General features: G+C 46.5%; 1 protein-coding gene across 6 annotated transcripts; it reads right to left on the bottom strand.

Annotated features, from left to right (window-relative positions):
• Window positions 1-327: 327 nt before the first annotated feature.
• Window positions 328-12,670, bottom strand: LOC101464748 (P2Y purinoceptor 14). Of its 6 annotated transcripts, none has more exons than XM_076873504.1 (4): window positions 12,534-12,573; window positions 11,946-12,125; window positions 11,258-11,424; window positions 328-1,958 (listed from the first exon to the last, which is right to left on the bottom strand). In XM_076873504.1, exon 4 carries the CDS (start codon window positions 1,954-1,956, stop codon window positions 907-909), a length of 1,050 nt encoding a protein of 349 aa, XP_076729619.1. In that variant the 5' UTR covers window positions 1,957-1,958; window positions 11,258-11,424; window positions 11,946-12,125; window positions 12,534-12,573; the 3' UTR covers window positions 328-906. The 6 variants fall into 6 exon arrangements, with proteins under 6 accessions (XP_076729619.1, XP_004565058.3, XP_004565057.3 ...); XM_004565001.6 differs by having other exon boundaries at window positions 11,258-11,416; XM_004565000.4 differs by lacking the exon at window positions 11,946-12,125 and having other exon boundaries at window positions 12,534-12,670.
• Between the last annotated feature and the right edge of the window lie 39 nt (window positions 12,671-12,709).

Genomic DNA, 12,709 nt, shown 5'->3' with positions numbered 1-12,709 from the left:
TGTGATTCAGACTGGCCACGTGTGATTTAACAATACCTTTACTGGGAATGTCATCAGCGCCCCCTGCTGGTCACAGGGTTCCATTACACTCCATTTTTTCCCCTTTAACTTTGTGTTTTTGAGGAACAGGTACTATCACCTCATTTAATTTACTTTAAAAAGAGGGATTTTAAAATGTCAGCAAAATAGTTATTAATATTTTTTATCCCACTCTGCTGCTCCTCGTGTACCTGCAAACAAACATGTAATGACAGATATGACCACCTGATGGCAGCAGAGAGGCATCAGCTGCAGTGAGCAGAGATTGAAAACATGACTAAATAGGAGTTATTTTAGAAGAAAGAAAAGCTTTATTTAAAATACAGACATCATAAAGCAGTTGTAATGACTCTGACAGCAGGAACACTATGACATCACAGTCAGATTGCTGCTCATCCTGCGGTTTGACACGAGCTTCTAAAAAGAGGCGACTCGTGAGCAAATCAGCAGATTCTGCATGAACGGACTTTAATGCTGCAGGTTTGATGCCCACTCATCACAGTTCAGTTTCACTTCCACGTCAACACTTCCTCTTCCTCGCTGACCTTCCCTGTCCTCTCTGTCCTGCTTTTGGTCAGAACAATAAATAAAACCAAGAACTGAAGCTCTGAATACTTCTCTTATGTACACATAAAGGGATAAAAATATACATTCATGTCTCTTTCTATTTTACACATACAACTCCTGATTTACACACTTTTCTATCAGACCGAGAAACAAACAGAAGAGAGCAATTTTATTACAGCAAATAAAAAAAATACATGATTTCAGCTTCAACATTTAGGTTTTGCGTCTCCTCACGTCTCCTCAGGGGTCTTCTCCTCTCCTTGCCGCTGCCTTATTTGCCTTGTCTCCCCTCCTCGCCTTCTAAATGTTGCTCAGACTCTGCGCCGTGGTCAGGGACCTCCTCCTCCTCCTCTCTCGCCGCGACACTTTTCTCAGCAGCGATTCCCTGAAGGTTCGGCACATGAGGAAGTAGATGATGGGGTCGAGGCAGACATTGAGTGCTGACAGGAAGAGCGTCCCCTCTTTCACCTGCAGCAGCAGGAAGCGGGCGTACCGGCTGAAGCTCGACTCCGGCATCTGGCTCAGCGTGTAGGGGATGCGGCAGACGTGGTACGGCACGAAGCAGATGAAGAACACCACCAGGATGCTGAAGATGCTCCGGTTGGACTTGCGGCAGACGTCGCTGTTATCGCAGCGAACCCGGCGGTACGACTGGTAGATGCGGCGGGAGATGGAGGCATAGCAGAAGGCGAGGACCGCCAGAGTCACCCAGAACATTGAGACGCTGAAGATCGAGGACACCCGGTGCCACTCTTTGCCCAGCGCCGTCTTCAGATCCATGCACTTGCGGGCGTTTTCCTCGTTGGCTTCCTTGCTCGTCAGCAAGCTGTTGGGCATGAGGAAAACGGTGAGGAGGGTCCAAGAGAGGACGGCCAACACCCGGGCACACTTGGGGTTCTGCAGGTGGTGCAGGGAAAAGATCCTGGCTACTCTTGTCCTGCAGGAGGTGGTGGTGATGGAGGAGGGGGAGGTTCGGACAATCTTGACGTAGCGCTCGAGGCTAATTAAGCCCATGAAGAGGATCCCCATGTACATGGAGCAGTAGAAGATCACAGCGCTGTAGCGGCAGACGATCACGTGGATGTACCAGCCGCCGAGTTCCAGCTGAGCCACGATCCTGAACGGGTAGGTGCACAGCATGAGGAGGTCGGCCACCACCATGTTCTTCAGGTAGACCACCAGCCCAGAGTCGGCGGGCACTCTGAAGAAGATACAGGCGGCTCCGCCATTCAGAAGCGAACCCACCAGAAAGATCACAAAGTAGAGCAGGGGCAGGATCTTCAGGGTGAAGACGCTGTTGAAGTCTGCCGTCTGGTTGGACAGTAGGCTGGTGGAGTTGTTGTGAGCCATCCCTGCAAACACGAAGAACACAGTACGAGCTTTAGGACGATTACAGGAAACATTTTTCATTGGCATTAATAAAACGGGAGAAATCAGTGACAGAGGTGATGCTCTGTGGCTCCACCTGCAGAATCATTCTCTTTGAAATGAGTGATAAACGTAATCGTCACTTGGAGGAGGTGGACAGACTCTCTGTGGTCAGTGTTTGGTTTCCACTGACAGAGCTGCAGACTGTCTGCATGCACCACCACAGCGGCGTCATGGCGTTATGACAGAGCACAAAGTAACGACCGCTGAAGGCCTGAATCTGCATTTGTGCTTTAACCCATGTTCAGTGTTACGTTGTTTCTGTGCTGCTCGGCTGAAAAAACCTTTTGTGTTCATGCAGTGAGCTGCTCTGTTTACACTGGGCACGTGCACAAACAAGGTTTCACGGACGCTTCCTTTGTCCTGCTCTTCACGCACTTCCCTCCGATCCTGATTCATCCCAGTCCAACACGCAGCGCTCTCGTCCTTCATCTGCGCTGTGAAAACACTTACGGTCGGGTTTGACAGGACAGCACCGGCTGCATCGCGTGTTCCCGTGCTAGTAAAGTTATTTTTAACCTCAGATTTCTGCTAGTGGTCATTCCTGCACTAACCACACAACCTGCTGGCTTTAATTCCACCTGAAACACTATTTGGTTTCTTGTGCACCTACACCAGTCAACAGAAGCTGTTAGTGAATAAGAAATCCTGTGTGGAGATGGACACTTCCACTGTGGATCAGAAGAGCCGATATGAAGAAGGATCAGACAGCAGTTTCCATTTCAGGGAAGCAGCTAAACTCCTGATCAGGCAGCGTGTGGCGTGTCCCTGCAGTGTGCTGTTCCTCTTTTCCTACCATCTCCACATTGCTGATTGTCTCATAAAGCCACTGAATGCCCACAGCTTTAGAACGAGGATGTTTACTTCCTGTGCCAGAGCCACCAATAAATGGCCTGTTCCTTTGTTTGCTGCAGCTCAGAGCGAGCCACAGGGGACGATCATGTCGACTAAATGCACCAACGTGTTATATTATCGACCCTTACGAGGGTCTTTTCAGAGAACAAGAACAAACATAAAGTTTTTTTGATATCACATCACTCCAGGAAGCAGGCTCAACAAACTCTGAGTTCAAAAATAAACCCGGGAAAGGAATCCACTATCAACGGAGCGCCGATACCAGGATTCCCCAGACTTTACCCTGATATAACTTCATGTTAAATTAGACTTTAACCATCCATCCACTCTTTTATAATTATAATATTTCTGACTGTCTGAGGCAAAGTTTCCCCGATTCAATTAGAATCGAATCGTGGATTGAATCGATTCGGGACCTTGTGAATCGAATCGATTCTAGAAATCAGTGACGATACCCAGCCCTAGTTGCAGGGCTAAGACTTTAACATTGCTTAAAATAATGCCGATTACATCTTGTGAACATCTGCTCTGCCAGCTGCCTGCACTGTTCGTCTGCAACCCCAAGCAAACCTAAGGCGTGCTGGACTCGAGCTTGGTAAACCAGCGGTGCACTTGACTCTCCTCCACATCCATAAAGTGCGCTACAAACACAAACAGCTAACAGGTGGATTTTCCTGTTTCAGTGCAGCTAGCGATGGGTGGAGAACCACTTACTGCTGACGGGTGTGGACAGTTTAGGATCAAACCCACTTCTGCTGCCACGGGCAGCGCAAAAGTACCCCTTAGACTGCTTTTAGTTTAGTTTCCTTGTTTTCCACTGCATCATTGATTCTATCACTAGTTAGCTAACATAAGCTAATGTAAGTCTGTTAGTGGCAACCAACCAACCACATGACAGCACTGTAGTGGCACAAGATGGCGCTACAAACTCTGAAGACGTCAGCTTCACAGACGGACTTAAATAAGACCGTTTTTTAGAGCAGGAGGCAAATTAGCCTTTAAACATGTGTGTGTCATGTCCACTGTAACACCAGAGCTCAGCTCAGAGACGTTAGTTAAGCCCGGTTCCTGGACCTGCGTCCTGGACTTCGTGGACTCTGCATTCTTTTGGGATACAAGTTCCCAAAGTTTGCATCTGTAGTATCTGATCATACACACTGAGAGGATGCTGACTATGCAATAACAGCTGCAAAGCTTCTGCTTTTACCTTTGACAGGCACAGGACGTGGTGCAGGACCTTCACTGATATTTCATGTTTATGAGACTTAAAGGGAAGTTTGCTTATAACTCCAGCCATTGTGTGAAGGCTGTAAACATTCACAGGAATCATTTGTTAAGTAAACGAGTCTCATCCAGATCCCCGATGTCATTCCTGAGCATTTGTTTGTTTGCTGTGACTCAGTTATGGAAACAAACTCACTTCTTTGAAACTGAAGCTCTCACGAATCAGACCAGCAGACCCCATTTGTTCTGACTCGATAGTAAAACACTCATACTCAGTAAAACAAGAGCATCCATTTCCTGGATGGTCTGAACCACACAGTGTTTGTCGGGCACAAACAGTGAAGGTTTCAGTGTCAGTGACTTTGATTGGTGCAGACGAGGCCAAGCACATCACTCCGGGCCTCCTGTGACAGGACTACATCAATGCTGTTATTACAAATAGAAATTCACCTCACCCACCCAGGTGAAAAAGGTTTCTGTATCAGGCTGTTTCTTTATCCACTGTGGACTGACTGCTGGACCAAAGCACACAGCATGTTAAACCATGAGGCAGGTGGGCTTCAGCAGCAGAAGACCACACTGAGGCCACCTAAGGTCACCTAATCCAGGTCTAAGGATAAGATTTACCAAAGGGGGAAGTTAAAAACTTAATCTTAAGAGTAGAGATAGTCTCTGTCTCCTGAATCCAAAGCAGCATTTTGGATTAGCTGAAGGCTTTTCAGGGAGTTTTTAGGACTTCCTGATAATAATGAATTACAGTCGTCCAGCCTGGAAGTAATAAATGCATGAACTAGTTTTTCAGCGTCACTCTGAGACAGGATATTTCTAACTTTAGAGATGTTGCACAAATGGAAGAAAGCAGTCTTACATATGTGTTTAATATGTGCATTAAAGGACATTAGGTACCAGCTTGCAGAGCAGGACAGACGCAGCCAGGCTGCCTCTGTGTTAGCCCAGTCGACCAAAGGCAGAGACAGCAGCTATGCTGACGGTGGTTATCAGCGGCCTCTGTTTATCCAGGCTCTCCGAGTCAGACTTTCACTCTTTTCCTGCACCAAACCGACCAATTGTGTGACACCTACTCCAGTGAGAGACTTTCACAGAGCAGATCTATGTAGAATATAAAAATATTACAGACTGTGGGTAGTTGTTGCTACTTGCTGGCCACAGCTTTATTTTTAGCACTTTAAACTCGTTAAATCAAACTTAAATGCGTCAGCTGCAACAGATCAAAGTGAAAACCAGAAACAAACTAACAACAAGCTGAAGGAAGGAGGGGAAACAGGCGGCCCAGCACAGAGTAAACCAGAAAAAACTACAAGCACAACAAAACCAGATATTCTGCTAATCTGGGCTCTGATAACTGACCAGGACCAGTATGTAACCAGTATGTAACCAGTATGGATAGATTTGTCGGCACATCCTCACGAGTTTGGGGATGTGAGAAGAAATGAATCCACACATTAACCCTCTGTGGTTTTTTTGATACCTTTGGCGGTGTGGATGGTTTGTTGCTGTCATTTCTTTGGTCGCTGTTTTTTCCACTTCTCAGCATGCATGTGAACGCACCCACACACACACACACACACACACACACACACACCCACACACACCCACACACACACACACACACACACACACACACACACACACACACACACACACACACATGTAGGTTAAGAAAAAGAACCCTTTGGTTTAGCATGAAAACATGACCACATCACTTCATCTGAATCTTCAGTGCAGCTCGACCACAAACCAGCGGCTCTTCCTCTGCAGCGTCAGTACAAACCCTGTTTTTGACTCTGTGGTCAGAAATAAAAGATCAAACTGACACAAAACACAACTGAAGGATTTCTGAGTAAAACATGAAGTCAGCCTCAATCATGTCACAGAAGTGTTTTTCCTTGCAGCTCTGACTGTTATATTTCTGTAAGCTGCACGTCCTGCAGCAGAATCTGTCCTCACGCTCGGGCTCCTGCGTTCGTGCGCCGTTACATCCTGACGTGTGTTTGTGCGTGTTTATGAGCTTGTTTGTGTTTGTTTTTGGGCTCGTTTTCTCATACTGTTGACATTACGTGACATGTTTCCACATTCTTGAATCAGTAAACCAAACAGAAACCTGCTGGATGAAACGACATTAATAAAACAGCACATGCCGCCAGCCTGTGCAGGTATAAGCGAGCAACAGCTGGCACACTTATATTAATGTGGAAACCACAACCGAGGTTACAGTTGGCTGCTGAAAATCTTTCTGCAGCCGCTCGTTTAGAGCAAAACTGTTGAGTTCATCTGATTCATTTGCACCTTTGAGCTCTTTTGAACATCCTGCTCTCCGTGTGTTTGTTTCATCCATGCATGCTGCAGGAGAGCGCAGCTTCTGCCCTCACACTTCGCTCTTTCTTACAGCAGCTGGGAGCAACGCATCACCACAGCGTGGCGTTTACATCTGCTGTTCACACTCGTGACAAATATCCCATCAGCTGAGGAGATTACCGACAAACGTCCTCATCTGATGGTGATGCGCTTTTTCAGTTTTCTAAAACTTTCTGAGCTCTTCTGATGTTTGATCACTTCTAATCTCCCTTCCTTCCTTCCTTCCTTCCTTCCTTCCTTCCTTCCTTCCTTCCTCTGAGATATTTAAAGAAAAAAAGTTTTGAGTGTTTTCTGTGCGTGTAATAAGTTGGCCCGCACCGATGTGAGCTAATGTTATCTAAATGTCAGAGTTGCCTCACTCAGGTTTGCAGCTGAAAGGTCAGATCGTGTGTTAATGTTTCCTTCACTCAACAGAAAAATAACCTTTACAACATCCACAAAGTTTTATAAGTAAGAAGCGCTCTGAACGCAGAACAAAGTCACATGAAGCAGCTGAGCGAGCAGAGAGCAGCGTGGTGGAGCATTCTTCCCCTGTGACGGATTTATCCCGAAACAGTTTGTTTGAGCCTCCGGCAGGTTTTACTGCTTCTTCGGGCTCCGGAGCCTCGGTGAGCCGAGGTCCACCACGCTGCCTCCACACGCATCACGCCTCTACAGCTACACCTCTCTTACATTAATCACAGACTGACCCAATAACACAGCTCTGTCATCAGCTTAAAGGTGCATCAGATGGTTCTCTCACCATAAACTCCAGATGTTGCTCAGGCTCCCATACAGATGTTGCCTTCACCTGTGGTCTGCTTTCCTGCTCTGTGAATGGGAAGCTGAAGTGCTGCTGACAGCTGAGTCTGAGCTGTTATAGTCTGCAGTGGACTCCACTTCCTCTCTCTCTCTCTCTCTCTCTCTAACCCCCCTCCCCCCGTAGAGGAGCCCTCCTCCTCTGTGTCTGACTAACACGTCTATGCAAACATGATAACCCTGCTCCGACCGTTGCATGTTACAACACACTGCTGAGGCCTCTGCATGACAAATACTCCACAAATGCAAAATCTGATGTGTTTGCTGCGTCACAGCTGGATGTTAGCAGATGTTTCTAATCACCTGTGAATATGGTGCTGATATGTGCGCTGGTGTGGACTGGGTAATGCGTTAGGAATGAAAGGATGCCCCGTCGTTTGAACTCTGCAGAGAAAAACCGATGCAGCAGGCGAGTCCGTTTCACTGCAGCAGCTGGTACAGCGTCAGGGCGTCGGTGACAGTCGGAGGTGCAACCTGCTGGTATTAGACCCAAACACAGTGTCGTGACCTCATGCTGCCAAAGACGAGGAAGGAAAAGGTCAGCGGCCTGCAGCTGTAAACCCACTCCTGTTGGGGTTGTCTCACACTGCCCTTTTCCATCAGTGCGTACTCGACTCTCAGGGTTTCCACAGGTGCAGGTACCTGGTACCGAGTACTTGACTACCTGCTCTAAGCAACCATCCAAAAATGTGATGTGGCTGGATTGGCTGACCAATGGCATCGCTCGATGTGTCATGAGAGCAACTCCTTCACAGTGCCGTCTCTGAACTGTGACAAGATTTAAAACCAGAACTCTTCACATGCCACGAGTGTCCAAAAAATGCATCTACGTGCCTGAGTGCACTGAGGCGCTGCCACGCGATTGGCCGATTAGAAGCGAGCAGTTAGTGCGACTTTATTCTTTTGCCTCTTTGATTTGTGGTTTAAACATTTGCCTTAGAAAGACCTGAGCCGACACGAAGCCAGCATGAGCTGAAAGTTTGCTTCTCAGGTTCATCTGAACTTTTTTAATCTGCAGGGATTTTAGTTTTTTCCTGTCATGTTTTAAACTGACATGTTTTCTGTCCCGACTTTGCTTCCTGCCAGCTTCATTCTGTTGTCACTGTTGTGTACGTCCTTGTTTTCGGGTGAATCCCTTCTGTAAACACTTCTCGTTCCAAGTTTGCATTTCTTGTAAGCTTCTAACCTTCTTCCTGTTGAGCTTTAGACCTTTGCCCCCCTCCCAGCCTGCACCCTGCGTTATTTTTGCTCGTCTCAGCCTCTTCATTCTGTTTCCTTTGTTCTTGTAACTGTTGGTTCTTTAATTGAAGCTTGTTTTTCACTTCCCTCAGAGGCCCGGGGTAATGCATGAAATTAGTGAAGATGTGAAATATGAAACAGCTGCTTTACATGTATCAGAACCTCAAATTCAAAGATGGCCAAACAGGACATGGCGGCAGAAACCCGAGTGCAGAGTTTTGTCCTGCACTGTTCACCTGTCGCTCTGAGCAGATAACAGGATGTGTTTCAGACTATTTCTGGGCAGATGTTCTCACTGCATCTTTTTTTTTAGCTCCAGCGTTTTCCAATTTTAGCCTTTTAGATCTCTCCCTCTCTTCCTTTGTTCCACTATGATGGGGGCTCCTCCTGCACCTCGCCGTCCACTTCAAATCGTTCTTTGGGTTTATTGTGCATCAGGTGCAGTAATGCTAAAGTTCATCCATCCACTCGTATCACCCACAGGAAGTCGTTTTAGGATTTTAACCCGTGTTTTTAGGGTGTGGTTTTTAATTAGCAGGCGCTTCATCTTTACTGCACGCTGTCTTAATCTTCTGACTGGATGCAGCTCTGCACAGCAGGGTGAGCTGCCCCTGTGCAATTTGCAGTTTTGCATGTTGACCACGTGACTTTAACTCGTCCACAGCTTTGGTTGGTGACAATTATGGTTACGGGTGGGATCAAGAGAATAAGGCCCAAAACCAGGCTGCGAGTGGGTGATGTACTGCTGGAGTCCAGGTCAAAGGTCTCCAGACCAGTTAGTGACTCCTGGAAACCACCTGTTGCTAAGGAAAACCTGTACTCGTCTTTGTGATTGCATTCATCAGTAGCATGTTGCTGCAGTCGTACTTTCAAAGGATTGTCTATGAAAGCTGGGGAGCGTGCCGTAGACTGGACTGGGCCGACCGCTGAGTGTCGACCGTCATAACTACAGTACATGGTGTTTGGGTGAGATGCTTTGTAACTTCAGTCACGATTTTCACCGAGATTTAACACAAGATCCAAACCACACTGTGCCACTGCCCAAACACAACATTCAAAGTATAAAAACTGTTCCTTTGTGTTACATTCATACCAAATCACGTGTTTGAAGCAGTTCTTTCTTCCACACATTGATTCTCTGTATGCCATCGATGAACGTAGAGATGCATCTTTGATTAATACAACATCTTTTAGACTTTCTGCAAAATGAAAAAAGTTGAACCTGATCAAAGTCCTTTCTAAATGATGCTCATCAAGGCACCTTTGTAGGCAGAGCTGTGGATACAGTGAAGAATAGTTATCGTGACAGCGGCGCTCATGTGCCGACGTGTACACAAACATTTCTGGGGGATTTTCTGTTGACCGGTCCAGCAGTTTGTTTCTTTGTCATCTTCGGTCCTGCTGCGTCCGCCCACGCTGCCTCGCTCTGCAGGAGAATGGGAGGAAGAGGAATCCAGCAGGGAGGAGGAAGATATCAGACACGAGAGGAGGAAGTGGAGCATCTCTGTCATTTGAGCTGAAACAACACTAAACATCTGCACAGCTGCAGGGACGCGCGCCCAGTGAACGCAGCCCTGCTGCGCTGCGCTCAGCGCGCATTTACACTCACTCACATTTGTTTTTGTATGGTAACCTACATTTGTTCTGTACAGCAGCAGACTGTGAATAAATCCTCGTGGTTACCGCTAACAGCAGAGGATCGTGGCTCAAGAGTTGGGAGTTCGTCTTGTAATCGGAAAGTTGCCGGTTCGATTCCCGGCTCGGACAGTCTCGGTCGTTGTGTCCTTGGGCAAGACACTTCACCCGTTGCCTACTGGTGGTGGTCAGAGGGCCCGGTGGCGCCAGTGTCCGGCAGCCTCGCCTCTGTCAGTGCGCCCCAGGGTGGCTGTGGCTACAATGTAGCTGCCATCACCAGTGTGTGAATGACTGGATGACTGGATGTGTAAAATGCTTTGGGGTCCTTAGGGACTAATTAAAGCGCTATATAAATACAGGCCATTTACTATTTAGTCACATTCACGCTGTCTTGGAAACTGTGAGGTTGCTTTAGGATGATTTCACATGTCTTTGTATTAAGCTGGGCTCGCTGACGGGGCTCTGCCTTTTACTATAGAGGGCGCCGCAACCGTTGCTTGCCACCACTGACAAACAGCCCATCCCACTCTGAACACGTTAGTTTAACCCTAACAAACAGGATGGATTATGGAGAGATAAAAAGTCCAGTGGCTTTATTGTCATTCCAGCCATGTGCACAGTGAAGTGAGACAACATTCCTCCAAGACCACAGTGCTACAGATGACAGACAAACATGGGACCACAGAAAGTGCAAGTGTGCAAAAACTGCTAAAAACAAAAACAGTGCAACAGCAGACAGAAGTACAAAAGAAAAGTGCAACGATGACAGTGGGCTGTGCAAAAGTAACTCAGTGTGTGTGTGTGTTCCTGTCCAGCTATCTTTGTGAGGACCAAAATCTGCATTCTACTATACTTGTGAGAACCAACAGTCCCTTGTGAGGACACACTCACCGGTCCTCACAAGTTTGAAGCCTTTTTGAGGCTCAAAATGTGGTTTTAGTGTCAGGCTTACAATTAGGTTATGGTTTAGGGTTAGGCATTAATTTTTAATGGTTAGGGTAAGGGGCTAAGGAAACCATTATGTCAGTGAAGGTCCTCACTAAGATAGCTGAACAGCCTGGGGGAGGAAACTTTCTCAGTATGGCAGTGAGGGTACCTTTGCCAGAAGGAAACCGGGTGAAGTAGACAGAACAGCCTGGCTATGCTCTTCATCTCTCAGCTGGTCCTGCGTAGCTCTTCCTCATGTATCGCTGAACTTGTCCTGGTGTATCATCAAAAGCCTCTGAATCTGTCAGCCTGTCCTGACTGTGGACACCTGCCGTCCTCGGAGGAAATCAAACACGACAGTTAGCAGAATATTCAGAATTTACCTTTTTCTTAGACTCGCTTTTATAATTAATAATAATATTAATATAATTAATAACTTCTGCTGAGGTTTTGTTACAGTTTGGATTTGTCTGGGCCTCACGCTTTAATTTTTGCGCCCTCTAGTGGTTAAAATACTTCACCACAGGTGTTTGTCGCCCAGGGCTGGTGTTTAATCCTGAATGATTGTATTTGTCAGACCCTGATGCAGACTTGGAGTCAACACATGTTGGTCTGGTTTGCTCATTGAATTATTCCAAGAATAAGTCTGTTACATGATTTCATCCTGAAAAGATTTTTGTGAAATACTATTAGATCTCCTTCTGATTTCACTCTTTTGCTCACTAACATGTTTCAAAGATGTGTCCGGCAGCCTCGCCTCTGTCAGTGCGCCCCAGGGTGGCTGTGGCTACAATGTAGCTGCCATCACCAGTGTGTGAATGTGTGTGTAAAGCGCTATAGAAGTACAGGCCACTTACCATTTATATCCCCATCATGAAGTCTGTCCTTCTACAGAGCCTCTGCACATTCCCCACACTTTCATTTAGTTTCATTTCTTTTCATATTCTGAAGTCTGCAGATTTTCTCTGATCGGTTTCATTTACAGTCACGTGAACAGGACTGAAGGAGTGGAGTAGTGGAGAGCTGCAGCACTTTCACTTTAAAGATCAGAGGCTGACATCAGAAAATGACCTTGCGATGGTCACCTGAATATATTTTGCTGAGGTCTGAACTTTGAATGAACCCCTGCAGCCGCTTCTTTCTTTTCTTTTCAGCCATTCTGTCGGACATTTACCTCTGGGCTTGGGATCATCGGTCTTATTTACATACAATATTTTAAATAAGGCCATAACAACAACAACAACAACAACAACAATAATAATAATATGTCCTATTGAATAATATTTACAGTTTTCAAAAAGCCAAAAAGTTTTCTGAATTGATTTGCCTGTAAAGAAACAAAGATACTAAATGCAGAGGTGCAGGCTTTGACTTTAAAATTAAACATACTCCAGTATTCCTTATCTCTTTTTAGTTTTTAATCAATTAACTTTGTTTTTATTTACCTTTAAAAACAAGTCTTCGTTTTGTTTTCTTCTGTTTTCCCCCAGGAACTGGTCTTCGGTCCTGATCTAGTCAGACTCCGGGCTTTGGTTCATTGTGTGCCCCGGATCCGGCGCTCCCGGCCGGGTTTCTCCGCGGGTAGACCGAGGCCATAACGCGGCCATTATGCCCCGCCCCT

The sequence above is a fragment of the Maylandia zebra genome, linkage group LG14 (assembly GCF_041146795.1).
Source record: "Maylandia zebra isolate NMK-2024a linkage group LG14, Mzebra_GT3a, whole genome shotgun sequence".
Lineage (NCBI taxonomy): Eukaryota > Metazoa > Chordata > Actinopteri > Cichliformes > Cichlidae > Maylandia > Maylandia zebra.
This window is presented reverse-complemented; position numbering and strand designations above follow the sequence as displayed.

Coding starts and splice junctions, on each gene's coding strand:
- LOC101464748 (XM_004565000.4), bottom strand. CDS start 1,956: ATGGCTCACAACAACTCCACCAGCCTACTGTCCAACCAGACGGCAGAC.